Consider the following 25,009-nt stretch of genomic DNA (forward strand, 5'->3'; position numbering starts at 1 on the left):
AAGTGAAGTATTAGGCCCCAGGCCCTGACACAAATTCAGTTGTGTAATTGCATATTACTTCCAGTTGGATTGGAAATTAACCAATTTCTTATCTGTTGCGTACCATTGGTTTCTACAAGCAGAGATGGATAAAGTGGGCACCTAAATGCACTCTGAGGGCTGTAATTGGCTTATAAAATTTGAGCTCTTTGATTACCCTTCTCCAAAAAGCACTTTATCTTTTTTAATGTCTCTATGACTGTCTGTTTTCATTCTCTTCTCCAGATGAGAGCCATACTTTGGGGAAGTCTTTTTCCCTGTTCTGTCATAGTTGTTCTGATTTCCAACTGTGAGGCATATCACTTCAGATTCAGTTCAGTTTAAATGTTGAAAGGAAAGTGGTGTTAGAAAATATGGTGCTGTGTAATCTTTGCTGTATTGTGAATCAACTATTATTTTACTTTCTATTGTGGTTTTATGTATCTTTTTGTCTTAATTCATACAACTTCGTAATCTTGTTCACGCCTCATATTTACCATTTCTAACTCCAGGTACCTTTACCGAAGTAGTAATTTTTTAGCAGGTTTACTATCCCTACAAACATGAATGGACATTATTTTCCCTTCTTGATGTAGGTTTTCTGCTTCGTATAATATTTATGGAAGTTTATGAAACTGGAGTATAAGGAAAGAATTTAAGTGAAAAAAATGCAAGAGAAGTATTGCTATTCAGCTGTTGGCCTGAGTTAAAAGAAGAAGCTTACCAGCACTGAGCATCTTAACTTTTAATAGCCTTATATTAACCAGATTAAAATCCATTCACTGGTGTGGGGAAAATGAAATTTTAGAATGGCTTACTGGGGAGATAGGTTCATTTTCAGTACAATGAACATCAAGATCTGTTGCAAATTATTTTTGTGCTCATCTAGCAGACTTTTCAGCTGTGCATTTTAAAAAGTTGTGGTACCTGCTTACCTGCTTTTTCTCCAGATACTTCTTTTAGACTCTCTGTATTTCTTCAAGTACTTCTTTTAGACTTTACCACTGCCAGCAGAAGGCAATCTGGCAGTAATGCTGAAGCTTAAACAACTGCATTTATCAATATATTGTGGGGTTAGGGAGAACTGATTTATAAAGTAATGCTTTCTACTTCCTCCCTAGGTGTTTGAATGCATGTACCTACTGTAAAACTAAGCATGCCAGAGGAGATCTAGCAAGTTATCCTATTGAAGAACTGGTAAACAGAGCCAAACAATCCTTTCAAGGTAGGCTTTTTTTGTTTTCTTTTTTTTAAAAAACTTCAATCTGGTTTGATCTATCCAATTTATATCAGTGTGTATATAGTAGTATTTGCTAAGAAATCCCATCATCCCCAGCAGACATGGCCAGTGGTTAGAGATAATGAAACTTGTGATCTAACAACATCAGGGTTGGGAAGGCTGTGCTAAACATACCAAAATCACAAAAAGACCGTCCATAGTACTGTAAGATGATCAGCATCAGGCAGACATACGGGAATTGCTCCATATAAGCCACAAGTGTAACATGTCTGTAACCAGTGGCTTTTATTGAAGAAATCTGAAACTGTTCAGCCTTTTTTTATTCAGTAAAGCATATTGCCACATTGTTAATTGTTATATTGTGAACTACCCTGTGATCCTTGGATGAAGGGCGGTATAGAAATTTAATAAATAAACAATTCAATAGAAGTTGCATAAGGAAGTTAAAATTCTAATCTCATTATGCTGTTGACTGTAGACTCTCTTAACACTTTGTTATCTGGTTCTAAGCTGCCTAGTTATTGAGTGGCAACACCGTAACCAAGTCAAGGGCATCTGGAAGGGCCGTTGAACCTCTGTCTTCCCAGCTCCACTGTAGCTGCAGCAAAGGCCAAAGATAGGATTTTGTGGGGGAACAAAACTTCACTCTCTTGTAGTTTTCTAGCTGAAATGAAAGCTGGAATGGTAACATGTGCTGAAGTGCTGTGCATTACCGTATCATTCTACTGTCAATCCTCTCCACGTGTCTGCTAGATAAACATATCCAGAATTTATCTGAACGCATTAGCTGTGGCAGCTGGTGCCCACTGGACCTGATACGACTATTAGGAGGTCTTGGGGGCTTGGCCAAGGTGTTTTGGTTCTCTCCCCATCCTCCTGTTTTGGACAAATACTGTGGGCACTTAAGAAGTGCAGTCTTACAGATCTGTGGTCATTCTTCCTGGTAGTAAGCTGTCTTGAACATAATGGGGCTCCTGAGTCAGCATGTGTATGATTGTGTTGTAAATTTATTAGTAAAGCAAATGCATCAGGTGATGTTCTTAGATACTTGGGTTGTTTAATTTCCAGTAAGGCCGTAGATAGCTCCGTTGGTTAGAGCCTGGTTCTGATAACGTCAAGGTTGCAGCTTCAAGCCCCATAAGGGACAACTGCATATTCCTGCATTTCAGGGGGTTGGACTAGATGATCCTCAGGGTTACTTCCAGCTCTATGGTTCTATGTCTGTCTGGTTTGTTTTTAGTAGCCAAAGGCCCGGGAAAAGAAGGTTCAATTATTGATCTTAATCACATGCCCTTTTCTGTGTGGGCTTTGCTACTTGCTTCACCAGAAAAGAAAACTACAAAGTTTTGATTTTCATTCCCATAGAGCTTTTCCTACTAAGAACTTCCTGATGACAATGTAAGGTTCGGTATATCTAACCCTTTATCCTCTTGCTTTGAAATACTGCCGTCTTATTCTTTACCATTGTTTAAAGTTTGTTTTGGGTTTCTTTTTTGACATACAGCAACGTTGGGCTCTTTTTGCTTTGACTTTTTTTCCTTTTTCTTAACTGGCGTAGCATTAAACAATTTATATATCATGGCATTGTTTCACTGTCTTTTGTTGAAGTCCCATAAGACTTTAAGTGACATGTTGTTCGGCATAATGGAAGGAAGGTCAACAAAGAGGGAGCCTGTTTGTACTTGGCAGTGCAAGTATTTGCTTTTGATTAAATCCAAAATATTTTTTTACTGTAGTGTTTGCTGAAGATCATTTAGTGCCTTATTTAATAAATGTAGTTCTGCTTTCATTATACACTCAAGACCTGAGTGACACACTTGATAGCCACTTGATAACTGGATGACCAATGCTCTGCCCAGCAAGTAATTTCTTTATTAATTGATTCTATTATTGTAATATTCTCTGAAGTTATTTGTGCAGAAGGCTAAAAAATGTACTCACTAAACAACACTACCTTATGTGATGTCTTGGTTTAAGTTAACTTGGGTAGCTTATTTTATTCTATTATCTCTTCCAACCCCTTTCTCATACTTTTGGCCCCAAAAGTTCTGATATACCAGATTGAACAGGAATGCCTTCTCAAGATGGTTAACTTAAAATTTGCTTTGTGCTCCCTTTTGTATATTAAAAATGTTCAGGACTTGGCTGCTGACTCTGCTAATGTAGAAACACTTAACGCCAAGATAAATATTTTGATACCAGTCTGTTGGTTTCTTAAAGCTCCACAGGACAGCATGAAGAATTAGGGTTTGTTCTTTTTCATTATCCCATGTAATGCTTCCTAATGGCTCTTCGGGAAAAACAAATGTATTTGCAGACTTCGGACTATTATTAATTTAGGTAGCCATGAAGACTACTGTGCAACACAAAAACAAGCATACACTGTACTGTAAAGCTATATTTTTACCAGAGGTTATACTATAAACCAATAAGGCTACCTTAGATTGTGACATTAAATAAATTCTATTAACTATGAGCATAGGTCAGAATCTCCTCCTTTGTCGATTATTGATGGCACAGAGAAAATCTCCACAAGACTTGGCAAATGATAACAGCCACAGGCACTCTTTTAAACAAGCTTGTTCATAATAGCAGTTTTGTGTGTAGAACTCTTTAGTGGCTTTGCGGTGTGAAAACGCATGAGAAATATTAGCTTGCCTAGGGTTGCTCAAATGCTAGTGTGTTTTAAAACATCAGATGCAAGAGTATGTTGGAAAGGTAGAGTGGAATTCACCTTTTGCCTGCATACTTTCAAATGGTACTTACTTTATAGCTGAAAACCCTCTAAATAAATAATTGAAATATGTTCTGGCAACCTTGGAGTGCCATCTAATAATAATAATAATAATAATAATAATAATAATAATAATAATAATAATTTTTATTTATACCCCACCCTTCCTGGTTTAGAAACCGGACTCAGGGCAGCTAACAACAAATATAAAACATTGATTAAAAACGACTTAATAAACAGCTTAAAACAGCATAAAATACAACATCAATATAGCATCGCCAGGGCTAACTGGCCAAGTTAATCCTGCTAAGGCCAGCAAGGAGACCAGGGAATAATTTTAATGTGGGAACCCAGAAGGGTTTCTTCATAAAAAAAGGGAAGGGAAAAAGGAATGCAGGATCAGGCTAAATTGAAGGCCAGGTGGAATAACTCTGTCTTACAGGCCCTGCGGAAGGAGATCAAGTCCCGCAGGGCCCTAGTCTCATGGGACAGAGCATTCCACCAGGTTGGTGCCATCACTGAAAAGGCCCTGGCACTTGTGGAGGATAATCTGGCTTCTTTATGGCCTGGGACTCTTAAGCTGTAATTATTTGTGGACCTTAGGGTCCTCTGCGGGACATACCAGGAGCCAGGAGAAGCGGTCCATAAGTACCGTATTTTTCGCTCCATAAGACACACTTTTTTCCTCCTAAAAAGTAAGATGAAATTCTGTGCGTCTTATGGAGCAAATGCATGGTCCCTGGAGCCGAATTGCCCATGGGCGAAAGGCAGGTCGTTGTTTTGTTTTGTTTTGTTTTGTTTAGAAAGAGCAAAAGGCGAACAAGAGGGAAAGAGAGTGTTGAAAGGAACCCGCTCAGCAGCTGATTGCAAGAGATCGGGGAGGGAGATAAGGGAGCTAGCTAGGCCCCTTGCCCAGGCCTCAATTGTTGTCTGCAGAGGGAGGCTGTTTGTTTCCCCAGCACATGTGACTGGCTGATTAGATTATCTGTCTGGAAACTATAGAAATGGGTCCCTTTCCTTTCCTACAGAAGCTGCAGAACTGTGAGTTGAACCCCATCAAACCAGGATTTTTTTCCCCTTTGCAAGGTAAGCTCAACAACTTTGAGCTGATCCTTAAAAAATGGAGCTTCCCCCCTTTGCAAAAAAGATGCACAACTGTGAGCTGACCCCCCCCCCCCCATGGAGCTTTTCCCCTTTGCAAAAGAAGCTTCCTCAAATATTTAATGGGGGGAGGGGCAAAGGCACCTAGGCCTCTAGGAGTTGGCTGCTATGCCTAGGACAATTCAAGAAAGCAAAATATTTTTTTTCTTGTTTTCCTCCTCTAAAAAACTAGGTGCGTCCTATGGTCAGGTGCGTCCCATGGGGCGAAAACTGCGGTACGAGGGTCCTAGGCTGCGTAGGGCTTTAAAGGTCAAAGCCAGCACCTTAAACCTGACCCGGTACTCCACCGGGAGCCAGTGCAGCTGGTAAAGCATGGGTGAATAAGCTCACCCATGGCAAGGTTCCCGTGAGGAGCCTCGCTGCAGCATTCTGCACCCGCTGGAGTTTCCGGGACAGTTTCAAGGGCAGCCCCGCGTAGAGCGAGTTGCAGTAGTCAAGCCTGGAGGTGACCATCGCATGGATCACTGTGGCCAGGTCAGGGTGGGAAAGGTAGGGTACCGACTGCTTGATATGGCAAGTGACTGTTCTAAATAAAATTTGTCCATAGGAAAGTTTGCCTGTTTTATGATTTCAGCAAGGATTATCCCTGGTATTAATCCTTTATAACTCTTTAGACGAAAGTGTTCTATGGGAAATTGAAAGCAGGTACAAGTGCATTACATGAAGTGTTGTTATTTAGGAAACTGTGATTTTAATCCCCAACCCACGATCCTTAAGGCGTTTACATGATTTGCCTTTATTTTTATTTCAACAGTTGGATTATTAATTGGGTTATTAGCACTGCAAGAGCAGGAAGGCCAAAACTGATCATTTTCTCTGACTTGTATTGAACACCCTCCTCTCTGTTGGATCTGGGTTGCAATTAGTTACAGTTATGCCCAGACACTAGTGATGCTATGTTATCTGTACCTTTTAAATGCAGTAGCTCTGCCTCTGAGAAATTTCATCTGTTTCATGGGTTAAATGAGAACTATTGCCTTTCAGAAGTGACCACCATAATCTATCCTGCTGCCAAATAATAGCTCTGATTCTAATGCCTCTGCAAAATCTTGATGAATTTGGTGGTACTATTATGATTTAATGATACTAGTGTGGCATAACTGGTAAAACGTTGCACAAGAACTGTGGAGAACTATGCACAACGTTGCACAAGAACTATGTGACCCTTGTATCAGTCACCATTTCTCAACCTGAGATGAGGATTGTGTGTTTACTTGAGCTGCATTGGAGGAAATGCATAGTTTTGTATTTAAAATGTTGCTATTCCATTATTGCATGTGGCCTTTTATTGAGATTGAACAAGGAAATGTGGCAGTATGAAGGGACAACAAAGGAAAGCAAGGGAGGGGCATGGGTAACAAAAAGACAGAGGAGGAAGAGGAAACAAGGGATGAAGAAGATCAAATCTACTCTGGCACTCTTTATAGATTACAGCAGAAGCATGAGAGCTGTTGCTTCATCAGCTGTGACATTTATAGGTTTAACATTCTACAGGTGAGAAGGCCACATTCAGGTGAGGACGACTGGTATGAGAGGCCTTGCCCATATGGTGCCACGTCTTTAGATATTACATCAGTACATGTGAAACTGAATTCCCTGCCACAAAGGCAATCTGTAAAGGCCCATTATACTTAAGGTTCATTTTGGTTGGGCGTTGAGTTCTAAGAAATTGAGCCAAAAATCTTCATGGAAAGTTTGATTTTGATGAGAGATCTTGAGAATATGTGTATGTAAATTATGTAATTAAGGGTAGGGGTTGTTGTTTTCTTGACAATGGCGACAGTGTTTCACCACTTTGTTTATATTAACCTGTGTTTCAAATGGCAAGAACTTTAGTTTAGCCACATAAGTATGTTTGATGAGTAAAAGGGGGGAATTACTTGATGCTATGTAACATTGACCACCTTCAAAATCACATTTTTTTAAAAAAAGTATTACTCACTAGCTAAACTTTATAAAACCTTCCCAGAAGCACAGCTCAGAGACTGAACATTGCTTCTGGATTTTGTGTAATATTTCTGTTTGTGTTGTGGTAAATGTCTGTATATAGGATGGTTTCCATGGATTTACAGTATGGCAGACAACAGAGAAATGTTGCGTAAGCAAGTGGCTTGTTTGTTAAATGATATTTCTGCTTGCTTTTCATAGTCTGAAGGCAAGTCTTAGGCACAGGGTTGAGAAGGCACCTTAGTTTGTGGCTGAAACCTTTTTTGACAGATTAATGTTGGCTTGCTTTCAGTATGCTCCCTTCTCAGCAGGCTTACATGTGAAGAGCTGGAAATTCTTCGTTTTCCCTTGAGAAATAACAGCATGTTTTCGTGTGGGTTTGATTTCACCCCATGAATACTTGAGTTTTATCTAAGTTACCAGGCAGCACAGGATGGAAAGGGGTTGTGGTGATAACCAGCACCATGAATTGCACCCAGAAACGGACTGGAAGCCAGTGCAGCTCATACAATAATGGGGACACACGATCCCAATACTTTGGCTCAGTCAGGTTTTTCACAGCACCAATTGACGTTTCCAAATGGTTTTCCAGGGCAGTTCCACACAAAGTAGGTTACAGTAGTCCAATCGAGCTGCAACTACTGCATATATAGAATCACAGAATTGTAGAGTTGGAAGGGATCCCAAGGGCCATCTAGTTCAACCCCCTACAATGCAGGACCATGGCCAGGCCTTACTGCATCAGGAACTGCTTTTAACACCTGTTAAGTCCCAAGAAGTTGTTCGAGTCAAAGATCACTCCCATTGACTTAAATACAGTTGGCATTCATCATTTGTATCTGGACTCTTATTTATTGAAAGTGTTTATTAGCTGCTTTCCAGCCATGAGTCTGAGACCAATTTACAAAATAAAACAAAAATACAATGTAATCAGGCAGGTCCCGTCCCCCCCGAAAAGCAACAGATGGATTAAAGCCCAGCATTAAATCACCAGAGTCATGAAAAGGCCCAAGCAAATAAATAAGTTTTCACCTGGCTTACACTTGGGAAACGCAGCCAGATGTATGGGTGGAAACGATGATGATTATGATGATGATGATGATGATGCCAGGCAAGCAAGGTGGTTTCTCAAGTCAGTATGGAGACAAAAAAACAAAGCTCTTTTCAGGGGTGGGAGACTTCAGGCCTGATGGCCAAATGTGCCCATCCATACTTCACTATTTGGCCCTTGTGATTTTCCACAGGCTACACCAGGCATCCCCAAACTGCGGCCCTCCAGATGTTTTGGCCTACAACTCCCATGATCCCTAGCTAACAGGACCAGTGGTTGGGGAAGATGGGAATTGTAGTCCAAAACATCTGGAGGGCCGAAGTTTGGGGATGCCTGGGCTACACCTTCTCCCCAGCCGCAGTCCCTGCAGGCCTTTCTTCACTTCTTTTCTCAGTGTGTTTGCCTAGCTGACCTGGGTAGAGGACAGAGAAGTGGATATGAGTAGGAACTCCACCAACTTTTCCTGTCGTCCCTTAAGGTTGCACACAGCCGAAAAAGGTCCCCCACCTCTGTATTAATGTTGGGAGAAGGTGGTCCTTCAGGTTTTGGGGGGATTTAAAAACCACCACTTTGAATTGTGCTCAGAAATTGACCAGCTGCCACTCAGCTGTCCCAAGACCAGCATAATATGTTCCATACAACCAGTCATAGTTAACATTCTTGCTGCTGCGTTTTGCATTATCTGCAGTTTCTAAACAGACTGTTCCATGCACAGCAAATATGGTATAAACACAATGTTAGCTGTGCATGGATAATAGTGGGGGAAAGCATGGCATTCAAAAATGTAAGCTGTGGCTCAAAGCGCTGTAGCTTCTGTGGTCTCTGATTAGCTATGATTTCAGTTGGCTCAATAGAACCTTGGATTCTAGACCAATTTGTAACATGTAATTTGAATGAGAAAGAATAATTGCACATTTTTAGGTGACAGATATGATTGCAAGTACAGAAATGTTTTTATGAGGATACTATACAGGCATCCTGCAATCCCTTACAGTCTAGCCTTTGGTTAACTGGACAAGCTACTTTTATGTTTAATTCTTATGTATCTAGTCATAGAAGAGTTCAAGACTGATAAGAAAATGAACTTTGTAGGCCCTCCCCCCACAAGCACACATCCTGTGCTGTTAAGAGTAGCTTTGAGAAGCAGGGACACTAAGACACAGCTCTGGTATGTGTTGTTTCTTTGAAGAATACCCATGGCACTAGGAGATGATCAGCTCTTCTCTCCTGTGATGGAAAGCAATTGTCCTGTTTCTCACTGCCTCTGGTGTTCTGGTGGAGCAGAGACAAAGCACCTGTACACACTGGGTATGCTAATTTGGCACAGCTGATTTGCATAATTGGTACAACTGATGTTTTGTAGTCATTGCCAGTATTTTGGGGCCTGGAACTTGTCAACCCTAGAGGTAGTAATAATGTATGGCTTAACTTCCACATAATATTGGGCATTTCTACTTTTTTGCACCAATTCTAAAGCTATTTCATATTCAAAAAGTGTAAAAATGGATAGTGATGGATAATCAGGATTTAAATCCAGCCAGATGGACGAGGTATAAGTAAATAACAACAACAACAACAACAACAACAACAACAACAACATGTGTGAATAGTACAGTTGGTTAAGGGAATATCTACCTGTAACTGTTTTAAGGGGTAGTTAAATTTGCAAAATTGATTAGATATAAAATCTGCATTAAAGATAAATTTCACAATCAGATTATAAAAATAAAAATGTAAAGTGGTGTATGATGATTGTGGCATAAACATAAAATCTGTTTCATGTGCCCTTTTGAGAGATTTTACATTTATGCATTTATTTGGCAAACACTGATATACTTATCAATGAAACTTGATTGCTGAACGTTTATGCTTCTTTTTATGGCATGCATTTGTGTTAAAGTAAGTGTAGATATTTATTTTCAATATGTCTCGTAGAAACCAGATCTTTACAAGATTATGATCCATATCACATTCATGGGGTGCTCCAGCACTGCCAAAAGAGGGATTTAGTTCGTATAAAAGTACAAGTTGTGCTGCTTTTAATTTAAGTTGTATTTGTAATCTGTTTTTGCTTTGCTTTCATTTGCAGACCAAGTGCCCCAATGGAGAAAAAAATAAATAAACCCACTCTTGTTTCTGGTTTATTTGCAAACCGGGTCAGACGCCTTTGATTAGGTCTCAGCTGGAGCATAATTTGAATCTTGACAGATTGAACCTAAGCAGCAGGCTTTCTCCAGCTCAGCCAAAGCTGGGAGGGGGGAGGGGGGCAGAATAAAAGCTAATTCCAGTTCACAAGCAGAACAACAGTGCTGAATAAATGTGCAACTGTTAATGAATAGCTATTTCAAATATTTACAAAAGACTGAGGAAAAAGAGATTGGCATCCCAGGCAGCTGTTCTAGGAAGGAACTATTAAAAATAAAGATCAAAAATAATGCTCAAATGCTGATATATCCGTCAAATATCACATGAACTTGGGGGGTGGGGGAGACTGTAGACTGGATCTAATGTAGCCACTTTAGTCTATAGATAGCTGTATTTAGCTTCTCTTCCCCAATGTTAAGGTTTAACAGATCTCCAGGCCCAATTGGAATAGGAACAGACACCTCAAACATGTGTGCGTAGGATCTTGAACTTTTTGACATTCACCTACCCTTATTCTAATTCAAGCCACAAATCTGTTTACACTGGATTAACTAATGGAGGGAGGTGGAAATGCATACTTTCTAAAATATTTGGGTTGTATCCAGTGGTATCACACAGCTGACTGTAAGGTGTCCATCAGCATAATAGGGAGAGAAGCAATATTCAGCCATTTCCCCTCCCCCTGTAGACGAAATCTGTTCTGAAGGGTTGGGAGATCCTTCAGAGAAGATTTAAAGGGGGTGCGGCAGGAGGGGAAATCACTTAAGATTGCTTTTCTTCATAGAATTCTAACTAATATCCAATTCTAACTAATCCGAGCACAATTCAAAGTGTTGGTGTTGACCTTTAAAGCCCTAAACGGCCTCGGTCCGGTATACCTGAAGGAGCGTCTCCACCCCCATCGTTCTGCCCGGACACTGAGGTCCAGCTCCGAGGGCCTTCTGGCGGTTCCCTCATTACGAGAAGCCAAGTTACAGGGAACCAGGCAGAGGGCCTTCTCGGTAGTGGCACCCACCCTGTGGAATGCCCTCCCACTAGAGGTCAAAGAGAACAATTACCAGACCTTTAGAAGGCATCTCAAGGCAGCCCTGTTTAGGGAAGCTTTTAATGTTTGATGGATTTCTGTATTTTAGAATTTCTGTTTTTTTTGGAAGCCGCCCAGAGTGGCTGGGGGAACCCGGCCAGATGGGCGGGGTATAAATAATAAATTATTATTATTATTATTAATACCCCATTGTTATTTGTATCCAGGATCAAAATACTACTACTAAACGAGAATATTTTTCTGAACCAAAATCTAGCAATATGAATCTGTGAGGCAAGTTTGCAAGTGCACCCATACTTTTATTGTTTTGCTTGCATCATGGCAGCCCTTGTTGCTTTTAGCACTGAACCACAGCTTGCTGAGGCCTGTAGGGGAGTTTGCATCCTCAAAAGTGGATGCGGCAGAGATTCCTCAGTTAACTGGCTCCTATATTGCACTTTTTGGTGTTTTGGTCAATGTGAATGTGGAGGTGATCAGCGGCGTAGCTGGCCGCCTGGGGCGGCAAACCCGAAGGCACCCTGACCGGGGTGGGGTATCCATCGCACACATGCATCACGGCGCACAGGAGGGGTACGACGTGGCGTCCGGCAGGCCTCCCCCTCTCCTTCTGGCCCTCCCTCCGCCCGTCCTTACCGCGCTCAAGGTGGTTCTCCACACAGCCAGTTTGCGCTGGCTCCGCAAGGGCTGGTCCTGCTTGCCCGCCGCCTGGTGTTCTTCAGGACCATCGTGGAGGTGGGCGAGGGCTGCGCTGCCGGCGGAGGGCGGCTCCTCTGGCAGGGAGGAGCCGGGCTCGGAAGCCGCCGGAGCTCTTTCGACAGCACACCCCAGTCTCGCCTCCACGTGGGCGGCGAGGGGTGCTCGCAGCAGCGGCCGTCGGAGGTGGTCACCCCCGTCCAGCCTGCTGCCCCCCGCCCATCCTGCCGCCCGGCGTGGCACACGCCCCCCCCCCCGCTCCCCCATTACTACGCCACTGGAGATGATTCTGGCAGCAATAAAACATGGCCATGCAAACAGTCACTTAACCTGCTTCCAGATAAGAGATGCAAAACAGATCAGGCAGACTTACACTCTCTTTAAATTGGAATTTTAGATTGCCCTTCATTCCACAGAACCTCAAGGCAGTGTACAGAAAATGCAAAATAGAGGAAACAAAATCTTAACCTGCTACATACACACTCAGATACTTGAAATAAATAGGGTTACCCGCGGAGTGGCCATCTATATCATGCAGGCCCTGAAACTCGGGGCCCTTTTGGCAGGCTAACTTTCTCTAGCCTCAGATCTCTCTAAATATTTTGCAACAGACAAAACCCACATGATTTGTCACAGTTTTTTACCAAACTCTGTCTGTTCTTATTTGGGGGAGCTGAATAAGGATGAATAAAATGTGTGTCTTCTATAAACAGTAGAGTTTGCCCTGCAAAATACTCTGTGGAAGTGATACAGTTGGAGAAAATGTTTAAAATTTTGCAACATGTAAAAAAAAAAGTGTGGTAATAATTGAACAGGGGAGGCAACAAATGCTTTAAGAGGAGGCTCTGTATCTCAGCTGGTGATTGCACATTTATAATATTGGGACCCTATTGTCTGAGAACAATCTCAATGCATACAGAACTTAATGACTGTATTCTTTTGCATGATAATGAACTACCGTAGGTTTGGTTTAGCAAGAAAAAGAGGGAAGCCCACTCCCACCCCTGAGCACTCTTCTGGCAGAAAACATTTTTGCTGTAACCTTGAATTTTCTTGCTTTTCTTGGATTTGGGTTACATCCTTAAATACATTTCAATTTTTACCCTTTAATTTCTTTTAATCTACATGTTGGGTTTAGTTGTAGTTCCTTCCAAATAGTTTGTTTTATGCCTCCAGCTGCTTCCAAGCAGCCATTGTGCTGAATAAGCACTTATTTCAGTATGTCCTTGATAAAATTAATGAAAGCATCTGCAGAAGTGGCAGCAGCAGCTGCAGTGCCTTCTGGAAGCCAACTTCTGCTTAACATTGTAATAAAAGGAATAGTTTTGTGCTGGAAGCAAATGTTGACTTACTTCTAGAAAAAAAGGGGATTGCACCTGCCACTGCTAGTCTGGCTATGTGGTTTGTTGATTATATACTCTTGTTAGGCCCATTGTCATTGGCAAAAAGAGGATGATGTCACCTTTATTAAGCTCACTTGGCACCTTTTCGAGTGACAATTTGCTTGCTGTTGTCTTTTTTCTTCTCTAGCATGTGCCTTGTTTTAGAAGCAGAGAGAGTGTCATGTTGTCACAGTTGAATGCTGGAGAAATGTAGAGGTTCATGGAAATAAAAAGGAGTGATGCTTCTAATCACTGTGCATAGTAATGGAGTATAAGTGCACATTTAGGATCATTATCCTGTTACCAGGTGGGGCCCTTGAGCTTTCATGTGTATAGAAACTGCTCAAGGTTACATAGATGAAGTAAGAGGTACAGCAATACCATCTGCTATTTTCTCATTAATTCCTGTTTCCTAGGCCTAATCCAAATTGTCTTTGAATAGCACTTCAGTGCTTAATCGAGGCTGTGAGAACAGCTAGGGCTGCCAGATCTAGATCCAGAGGGGTTTTCCTGTACCTTTAAGAGTTGCATAAAAATGAGAATTTCTCTATGTATGTTATTCCCCAGCATTGTCGGAAAAACTGCAACTGGTAGAATTTTCCTTTCTGTTTAACTTTTAAAGGCACAGGAGCTCCCTGAAACACTTGATCAAGCAACTCTTGTAAATGCTTTGTTCAAGATAATGTGCTGCACATTTGTCTTTGTAGAGACGCTTCCTGCCAAAAATGTTGTTTCTTTCTACAGCTGCACTTTTAAGCACCTAGAATTTTAACACTTCTAAAAGTATCAGGTTTATGTCTGGGTCAACTACAACGTTTTCAACAGATCTTTTAAGAATATTGTTGTAACCATAGCGCGGAATGCAAATTGTTTTTAAAAAATGATTTGCTGTACTGGTAAGCATTGCAGGGAAGTTGTTGTGGAGCAAACATACTGACAGGAGCACTGGACTGACCTCTGCACCACTTGTTACCTCCTCTTCCTCGTAAGGAAGACACCTTCCAGGAAGCAGCTCTGTCCCCAACCAGCAAGCCGCTTCTGGTTTGAATCTAGAGGTAAAATTTGAAGTGATAGAAATTCCAAAGAAGAGTAAAATTGGCTTGTAACTGAAACCAGGACATACAAGGCCATTTTGAAGCCGTTTTGGGATCTCCCCTTGGGCTTGTGTAAATTTAACATTATCTCTGGTACATATCAATCAGCTCCAACATCACTCATCAGGTGAAAATAGGTGAAAGATTAGAAGCAAGCTCACATCTCAGAAAGCAACAGCTTTCGATGGTGCTTTTACATACTGTTTGATAACTTTCTTTCTAAAGAGGCTGTAAGCTGCCTTCTTTAAAAATGCTCAAGGGTCTGGGCCGTCTGCTGGCTCTGAGCCCAGGATGGCAATACGCTTGATCCCATCACTACCTGTCAGTGGCCCTAGTTTTAAGTCAGCTGATTCCACGGTGAGACAGTTTTATTCGGTTTATATTAAGGTTGCCAGATTTTTTTCAAAGAATCCGGGGACACTTTTTTAAAAAAAGAGGGGGGGGAACCAATAAGTAATACCTTCTCTTCTGTGGTCTCCTCTGTCGTGTGGCCTTCCTCTGGGCCCCATCCTGCTCTCTTGGAGTGCTAGCCGCCGTGGAGTAGGCTTGGGTCAGGCCTGGGCTCAGCCATGTGCCCTTGCCCTCCCAGTACTCTCCTACCTTTTTCCCCCAGCGGCGGCAGCGGCACGGCAAGGTCAGGGCTCCCCTCTTTTGTCCTTCCTTTTTCTCTCTCTTCCTTCTCCTTCTCCTCTCCTCCTTCTCCCTGCGTCAGCTCCAGGGTTTTCCTGGCCCTGGAGCGCCGCTGGGCAGTCGGCCGGGTGCTCTCGCTCCCGGCTTGATTTGGGTCGTGGGGGGGGGGGCTTCAGCGGTTCCCCCAGTTGACGCACCAGGCATCCCCGGTTCCCCCTCGGTAGTGGCAGTACCAGGAGGGCTGCCATGGCGCCCGCCATTTTGCCTCGCCGGAAGTCCTCATATGATGTGTCTTGTGCCGTTGAACCAATCACGCAACATTCATTCCCTACTAATAAATCTACAACACTTAAAATATAAATCTGGGGACATTAAATGAAATCCGGGGACATTCTGGGGACAGATTTTGTCCAGGGACAGATTTGTAAATCTAGGAACTGTCCCCGGGAAACGGGGACATCTGGTAACCATAGTTTATATTGTCCTTTTAAGACTCTGCCAGGCAAACTGTTGTTTTTGTGTGCTGGCTAATTTTAAAGTTTGGTTTTTTTGCGGGGGGAGGGAGGAGTTCTAAACTGGGTTTTGTATTGTTACAGTATCCTGTGTTTGCTGCTTTGTGACGAGATTCTCTTAGAAAATGGAATAAAAATCTATTAAATAAATAACCTTAAACTGCTTTCTTTTCACTTCTACTCATCTCCCATTTTCCTTCAGAACATAACTTAGTATGACTCACCTGTGTATGTATTGAATCTGAAAATAAATGGTCTTTTTTTAAAGGACTTTTCCCCAAAAATAGACAGAATCAGGAGGCATTTATGTAGAATTAGATAGTAACACTTAACATCTTTGGTCTAATTTTGTTTATTTACCTACTCACTTTGAATTATTCACTTATTTTACATACCTAATTTTAAGAGATTTTCCAGACACAAGAAAATTGTAAACATAAGAAAATCATGCAACATAGAGGAAAACAACACATGAGAGAGAGAGAGAGATGTAGAGACACATCTATAAGGCTATTGTTGCGCCCCCAAGTATCTTGCCACGTGTGTAGCTACTAAAACAAGGATGAGTATCCTGGTGCCCTCCAGATGTTGCTGGACTACTCCCCATTATTGCTGACAACTGGCCATGCTAACAGGGACTTAAGGGAATTGTACTCTAGCAGTACCAGGAGGGCTGCAGATTCCCTGTCACTGCACTAAAATTTCAATCCTTGAGGCAAGTTATGCTATTCCTCCTTTAGTCACCCCACTTCAGCAAATGACGGTTCATTGAAAATACTTGACTAATTCAAGTGTATTTCTCTAATCAGAATCAATGTAGAAAGATCCTTAGCTGTTGATTCTGAGGAAGCAGATCGCTCTGTCAGTGCAAGCATTTCTGCATGCCTGATGGAATTATCTGCCCTCTCCTTCCCTTGCATGCTGCTCTGGGGTTTCTCCTGACCACCCTCTCCTGAACCAGTTGTGGGACACCCTGAATTTTTACTGTGAGCTTCATTGATTTCAAAACAATGAAATATTTGCATGCATTTCAAAATATTCCTCAGTGCTTTCACTTGTTAAAATTCTTTCTTGATTGGGTGCATGTATTCTCAAACATCAGTTTATTTCACCTGATCCATGGATGGGGATCCTGTACTTGACTCCAATTCCCATCAGTCTCAGCCAGCATGGCCAGTGGTCAAGGATGATGGGAAGTGTAGTCCAAGAGTATCTGGTGGTTCACAGGTTTCCCATCCCTAATGTAGGAGATGGAGGCTAATGGGCAAGTCAGAGGAGTCAGATATTGCAAGAGCAACAAATTTGGCAGACTCTTAAATTATACGATGTGGGGAGCGCGCGACAAAGAACACAGCGGGAGACAGAATGTATATCCGGAAGGTCACCCAGAACAAAATCAAACACCCACTTTTATTGTAAATTTTCAGAACTATCAATGATTAACTAGAGGTGCATCCTTCATCCAATGACAATTGGACAACTCCAAGAGAGGTGGTGGTCCTGGGTATGTCACATCCTGCCAACACCCTAAAACTCTGCCATAGAGGAAGTGCCTGGTCCTCACATACTCCCCAGACCTCTCCCTGTCACATGCCTACTCCTTAAACATCCCCCTCCTCTCTAACTCGTGATCCTTGGTGTTTTCCCACAACTCCACCATTTTCCCATTGTCTTCCTCCTAACCTGGATCTGACCCTTCCTCCTAACCTGGATCTGACCCTCCCAACTCTGGCCAGTCCAGTAGTGACCTGCTGCCCTCTAATGCCCCATTGACCCAACTTGTGAATGCGTGTTTATGCATACTGACGTACAGGAAGGTTTGCCAGCACTATGTTAAAACTATTGTGTGCGTTTGACAGCTGAGAGTTTTGACAGCTAGCTTTCTATTTGATGCGGTTTGCCGACATCAATCTAAGATCACTGCTACAATACTCCTTCACCAAATAACTAAAGAACATTTGAAATTACTTTCCCAACATCCCAAGAGTGTTACTTACTGTATATTCCTGCATATAAGACTACTTTTTAACCCAAAAGTCAGGGGTCGTCTTATACACCGGGTCGTATTTCTTCTACAGCAAGTATATCCCAGACTCTATATTTTAACTGGAAAAGGTGGGGGTCGTCTTATACGGGAATAAACGGTATTTACCAATCCAGTCAAATGCAGTAGCAGTGCAGCAAGTGGCGGATCTACTATGAAGTCCAACAAGAGGCCCAATTTTGGTATCGCACAGGGCACCACTGAAATTTGAGACACCAAGTTTCACCAGTGAGTGCAACCAATGCTTGAACAGAAGAGGTTTACACCAGCATGAATGGGCTGTAACAATCTTATTTTTTATAACCGCTTTTTAAAGTGTTTACATTTTCCCCTTATTCCAAAAACAAACAAACCCAACAACAACAACCCCAAAACCATTTAAGGGTTTTTAAAAATTTCTTCCAAGCTTTCCAGTGTTTCCTCCTCCTCCATTAATTCCAGGCCTTGGGGTGGAGACTTTTTTTCTTGGCCTTCATATCTCTATTTAATACCAAAAAGCAATCCCAACTACAAAAAAGTACTTGTTCCGGAAAAGACCCTTCTTAAGATGCATGTCCATAAGAAGCTTGAGCAGGTTCTGAATCAGCTTGTTGTTCGGAGCCTTCAATTCCATTGGTAAAAGGTTAAGATACGCTTGCCAAATCAGTGGGAAGCAAGATGTGTGTGGGAGAGGGAAGAGAATGATCAATGTGTCATGAAAACAGCGCACACTGAATTGCTCGAGCCCTTGAACAGTACATGAACTTGTATTAAGGGTTTTATTTTGGGATTTCGTAATGAACTGTTGGTGGCTCTGGGAGAGGAAGGGAGGATTGATTTTGTGTTAGCCTCTTTTCCTCCTCCTTCTCCTCCTCTAATCATAGTTCTTTGCTAGGTCATTTGATAACCTAAAAATATGCAGGCATCTTATTTCTAAGTGTGAAATATTTGTGAAATTATAATATCAAATATTTATGAAAGATTTGGATTGCTGTCTGTTGGCATTCTTTTCCTAAAGCAGCCTGTAAGTTTGGCAAGGGGAAAGGCAGGGGGAGGTGTTCTTGGAGACATTTCCTTTAGAGATTTTTCCGATTTATTCCAGATGTTTCCTTGATAGTTTCATCTGCAGCAACACTCCCACTGCCCATATTTATCAGTGTTTTGGTAACAATTGCTATTATTCAGTAAGGTCTTTCACTACTCATGTGTTAGAGCTCTTAACAAAAAATTTTAATAGCCCACACACGTTTCCAGAATATTTAGCTTTCTTCAGTAATTTTGAATGTATTTCCTTATGTGGTTTAGTATGGAACTCCAGGACTTAATGGTAGAATTAGTTAAAAGCATGGGGGATGGGCAACTTTCAGCCCAGAAGAGGGCAGCAGTGCTATTCAGAAACTGTTAACTTGTCTTCCTCTGACACCTTGAGCACATTTGAGCATTTCAGAGGTGTATGCTGTATGTGTGTAGAAAATGATCTCTGTGACATTTCCTTAAATAATTTCTACTGAAAGGTAAAATGTGGTAATTTATTTTTATTTGTTGGCAGGGAGAGTTGTATCACTTTAATCCTGTTGTAAGCTGCCTTGGAGGTCATATGCAGAAAGGCAGGATATAAATTTCATAAATTTCATAAATAAAATATTCACCTGTCACAATTTATAGGAGGGCTTTGGGCTCCCCCTGCACCACCATTTGCACCTTTTAACTCTGTTGCTAAGGTATTTCTGTTTCATGGTTCAAATATAATTCAGTATCATAGTGCCCCACTTTTCTAATGGTGTAATATGCACTGTTCACTAGTTAGGTTCAGGGTGAAACGAGCCGGTGTGGTGGACATGAGTTTATATCCCTGCTCAGCCATGAAACTCGTCGGGTGACCTTTTCCCTGGCTCCAGGGGAGCATGGATGGAACTCTAGTTACACAATGACCCCTTTCTGGTCATTCTCCCCACTGCAGTCCCTTGTACTCTGCCAAAAGCATCTCCTGGGGGTTAAGGGCACTCTAGAACATTGTGGCTTATAGGACAAGGGGATGGAGTGAGCCAGGGGAATTAGAGGATTCATTGTGAGCTATTTCATTACCATCTTTTCTTCTCTGTTCCTTTTTTACTGCTGAGCTGCCACTATTTGGGAGCCCTCCTAGAGCACCTCCTGTCTCCGAAGTCATTGGGAAGACCCTGTTTCCTATAGAAATAGAAGATGACTTTCCCAGCACCAGGGCCTTCTCAAGCTGGCCTTCTCCATTTGAGGGGACAACCTTTGAAAGCCAAGCCATGGTGTAGGGATTTGTAGTTCTGTGAAGGGTCTTCTAACCATGCTCAGCATCTTTAACAAACTACAGTTCCCAGGATTCTTTGGGGGAAGCTATGGTTGTTAAAAGTATTATAAGAGTGCTCCAAATGTATGGTGTGGATATGGCATAAAAGTTGCATCCACTTATGGTAGATTCCAACAAGAGCTATGTGCAAAACAGTCCAGAAGATCTCAAAGGAGGCATGAGGTCTTTTATTTGAAGGTGCCAGGGATTGAACCTGGTACCTTCTGCATTCAACACATGTGCCTTCTTACCAAGCTCTGAGCTTTCACCAGGTTTTTTTCAATTGTACAATTCTAGCAAATTCCTCAACTCATCAACCTCTCTTTCATACTGTCATGCACAGCAGGGCCAGTATGCTTCCATATTATCTTTGGCTGCAACCGGATGCATAGGAACTAATGAGATATCTGCAGTTTTCATCTCATTGAAAAAACAATAATGCTGCATTTAGCTTCCTTAGAATGCACTGTCATAAATTGAGCTTCCATCATTTGAAATTATGTAAATCACGCTAATTAAGATTTCTCCCTGTACTCTCCTTCACTCCTGGGCAGTTTTGTATATACTGCATATAAGTACAATATATTCAGTGGTTAGTAAGGTTATATTTTTTTACACATGATAGTTTCTAATATATGGGTAGGCATTCTCTATTATTTAATACTAGTTAACTGACTTGTTTGCAATAACTATGAACACACAGCATTCAATTAGGAGAAAATGAATTTTTCTTGCATTATCTGTTAATTTAAAAATTAATGTGAAATTAGAAACACTCTTTTTTTAAGTGTGTGTTTCTTCCATCTGTTAAAGCAGTTACCGGTGTAAATTTTGGGAACATTGGAGAGCTGTTGCCAGTCACTGTAGACTGAGTGAGATGAGCCAATGCTCTGACTATATAAGGCAGCAGCTTGGTGAAAGTGCATCTTCTAATGCACACTCTCACATATTATGAAAGGAAGGTCTTCTAACCTCTCCATTAACAACGTTAACTTGAACTGTCACTATTTAGCAAGAAGCATACCAAAACTTTAGTTTGTGCAATTAAAGGGGATTTAAGAGCTCTGTCATCCTGGCACAACAAATCCACTTTTTTAAAAGAATCAGTTTTTTTGTGGTTTGGAAAGTGACAGAGAAATGCATTGAAAGATGAGGGTTGAACAATTGACTAGCAGGAAGATTATAACTATCCTGCAAACAAATCAACGAATCCTCAGTAAAGACCAGATACAATCTAATCTCTGTGTAAGCTTTGTGCAGACAAATCAGGATTAATGCTCAATAAACAGGTCATCTGGAGAGACCCTAGAAAGAATATTCACAATATTTTCATGAAGGTTGAAGCTTATATAGTTTAAACTTATATAGTTTAATCAAATGTCTTGCAGTGAAAGCTTTCACTGGTTTACTTTTTTCAACAGAGGCATGATGGGAAAAAACAACAGCTCCCCCCCCCCATATGTTGCATTTCGACTAAACAGATTGGCTGTATTTTGATAGCAAATGTTATCATTTGCACTGCTCAGTTACTCTAGTCAGATTGGCTAAACAAGCCAAAGATTAACCCAGAGATATGTGGGTGTGGCTATCTTGCCTTCCCATTGAACATCTGTTGTGGTGACAGGTACACAAAGATAAGTTCTAGTGAGTTACCTGAGTAGAATTTGAGGCAGCAGGTGGAGAGAATTTGAATCCTTTGTCCTGCACCTGCCACACTTAAGGGAAGTGGAAACAGCTGTTACCAAGAGAATAACATTGTACTCTTAAGCAGGGACTCAAATACAAAACTCTTTGTACTGCACCTACATCTACTAACTGCTTGCAGCCACTGATCACAAAAGCAGCTCTCATTAGACCCTCAGTAAAATACAAAAAAATCCCATTTGGTCCTTGAGCAGAAACAAGACGCCAATAGGAATTTTTCAGTGGATAAACAGAGTTCAGCTTAAAATCCTTTGCTTACAGCTTTGAAAACTTAGCTTTTTTGCCAGATAGAATTACACATAGACCCAGTTTGCACATAATGCTAAGCTAAGCCATAGTTTAGTGCAAACGGGCAAATGTGCAGGTTGCTAGAAAGATTAAAACATCTTCGCTCCTCCAGTCCAAGCTTTGCCTCACTGTTAGGAGCTAAGCCATGGTTTGGCATAGTGTTATGCCCAAACCTGGAGTCATGGTTTGTTTCCTCCAGATAAACCATGAGCGGTAAGCAGGGGTCAGCAACCTTTTTCAGCCGTGGGCCGGTCCACCGTCCCTCAGACCATGTGGTGGGCCAGACTATATTTTGAAAAAAAATATGAACGAATTCCTATGCCCCACAAATAATCCAGAGATGCATTTTAAATAAAAGCACACATTCTACTCACATAGAAACTCCAGGCAGGCCCCACAAATACCCCAGAGATGCATTTTAAATAAAAGGACACATTCTACTCATGTAAAAACACGCTGATTCCCAGACCGTCCGCAGGCCGGATTGAGAAGGCGATTGGGCCGCATCTGGCTCACGGGCCTTAGGTTGCCTATCCCTGGTGGTATGCCACAGAACACACCTTGGCTACTTCTTGTGCTTTGTCTTGGACAGGATTAGCAACAAGCCCAGGTTCAGGTGTAACAATAAGCCAGATCATGGCATAGCTCAAAGCAGTGCAGCAACAGTAGGACTAGAGGAGGACCAAAGCAACTGTGATCTTCTACCTGGGAACTATCACATTTTGCTCATTCACCATAAGCTCTGGTTTGGCTTAGCACTACATGTAAACAAGATCATAATGGTTTATTGTAGAAAAATTGGGGCATCTCCAAATATTTGCAGTATTAGGTTTATTTTTGAAATACACAGATGCTGCATTCTGATGGCTTCCAAGAAAAAATAGACTTTAAAAAAGCATTTATAATCATTAGTATTGTTTTGTCAAGCACTGGTGTGGTTTCATCGGTATGAAAGAGTAAATAGGACCAGCTTGGATCCCCCCCTCTCTCATTCTCTGCTGTCAGGAAGGAATAGTTACAAGACAGCCACAGTGATCTCCGCTATCTCCTCCTTCACAGTCAAGTTTCCAGGCTAACTGGCTTTGCCCTATGCCTCCTTGCAGAGTGCAGGGGCAAAGAGGTTTAGTAATCTCTGCACAGGCTAGGGTATGTATATGTAAACATATAAAATACAATTTTGATGTTTCTTTGCATGATTACAGAAATCCTCCAACTGCAATGAATCTCTCTATATGGCATTATAAAGCCTTTGCTTGAGCCTTCTCCACTAAATATTTAATGTTACTAAATCTGGAGAGTCAGTTCTTGAAAGAAGCAAACAACTTGGAAGGCAGTCAGAGGAGAGCAGTGAGAGTATTTTGCATATATTTCAAATAATTGGAGATACAGTGAGCTAGTTTTGGTGTGGCAGGAGGAACAGTTTTTAGTTTGTTTATATTGATTCAGACACTCCCTTTTATACTTTCACGCTGATAAACTACTATTAGGCTTTACAGTGATGCACTGTGGGTGTCATCTTCATTCTCTTAGCTTCTTTAAATGATGCATGTTCATTCTTTTCAAAGATTTCAGGTGCAGTAAGCAAGTAATTCTGTGAAGCATGATAGCATGGCCATTTATGTATGACTAGCTTCTTCCTAGGTATCTATTCCCTGGGAGGCTGAGTGAAAACGGTACCTACCAACAATTCTAGTGAAGGGAAAGCCACTGAGCCTGAATATTTATGCAGTACAGCAGTTTCCCCAGAACTTGGGTCTGCATCTGTTTTTAGACTACAATTCCCATCATCCCTGAGCACTGGTCCTGCTAGCTAGGGATGATGCGTGTTGTAGTCCAAAAACAGCTGCAGACCCAAACTTGCAGTACAGCAACTTTTTAAGCTCAAAAGTTGCTGGTTCATATCTTGTTAAAAATTTACTTATTTAATTGGTTTATATATTTTTATCCTGCCATTTAGGATGTTCACCCTCCCAATGTGGTTTACAAAACAATTGCTAAAACATTAAGGTTTTTGAACGTCTCTGCTGCCAAAAACCAAAATCCCGGAAGTGGACGCTTCCGTTCTTGAACGCGACTCGGAAGTCGAATGGCTTCTAAGGCACATTTCTCGATTTTCCCTATTGAACTTGCTGACAGCCTTTTGTTTCTCGGTTTTCACATGTTTCAGAAGTTGAACAGACTTCCAGAACGGATTACGTTCGAAAACCGAGATTCTACTGTATGAACAATTAAAAACAACAGATAACAAGCAGCAACATTTTAGCATTGAAATAATAGCAGTAGAGAAAACCATTATTCAGCGAGATGGGCTAGGTCCTGAACCACAGATTAGTCAGACATATCTCCCTGGAACAGGTATCCTGCAGCTGCAGTGCCAGGGCAGGCACCATTAGGGACAAGACCTTCTCTGTGGTGGTCTTACAGCTTGTATCAGCCATTGTGCTTTACACAAGCCGTTGCCATTATTATTATTATTATTATTATTATTATTATTATTATTACTCCGCCCATCTGGCTGGGCTTCCCCAGCCACTGTGGGTGGCTTCCAAGAAAAGATTAAAAATACATTAAAACATCAATCATTAAAAACTTCCCTAAACAAGGCTGCCTTCAGATGTCTTCTAAACGTCCGATAGTTAATTATTTCTTTGACATCTGATGGGAGGGCATTCCACAGGGCGGGCACCACTACCAAGAAGGCCCTCTGCTTGGTTCCCTGTAACTTTGCTTCTCGCAGTGAGGGAACTAAATCAGGAAACTGAAGTAGTATGTGGTTTCAAGAGGTTAGACCAGGGGTCAGCAAGGTTTATCTTGCCTGGGCCAGATTGGTCCCGCAGAGATCCCTCCATGGGCCGGATTGTGCCTGCAATTTTTGGCGTCTGTGTCTGAGCAGATGCAATTTCCAGCACCGTGGAAGCGAGTCCCTGCACTGTGCTGGTTTAGCGCAGCGCGCAAATGGGCAACTTGGTTTGGGGGCCAGTCAAACGATCTCCATGGGCTGCTTCCAGCCCATGGGCCTTAG

At 41.8% G+C, this 25,009-nt stretch overlaps 1 protein-coding gene across 3 annotated transcripts in view; it reads left to right on the forward strand.

Moving 5' to 3' along the window:
• The window catches only part of CDKAL1 (CDKAL1 threonylcarbamoyladenosine tRNA methylthiotransferase), a 250,115-nt gene that overhangs the window by 113,891 nt on the left and 111,215 nt on the right, over positions 1 to 25,009 (forward strand). For all 3 annotated transcript variants that reach the window (XM_035126314.3, XM_035126316.3, XM_035126315.3), the window contains one exon: positions 1,140 to 1,243. In XM_035126314.3, the coding sequence (XP_034982205.1) occupies positions 1,140 to 1,243 (104 nt within the window). The remainder of the gene's footprint in view (positions 1 to 1,139; positions 1,244 to 25,009) is intronic.

The sequence above is a fragment of the Zootoca vivipara genome, chromosome 8 (genome assembly GCF_965207765.1).
Source record: "Zootoca vivipara chromosome 8, rZooViv2.hap1.1, whole genome shotgun sequence".
Classification (NCBI taxonomy): Eukaryota; Metazoa; Chordata; class Lepidosauria; order Squamata; family Lacertidae; genus Zootoca; species Zootoca vivipara.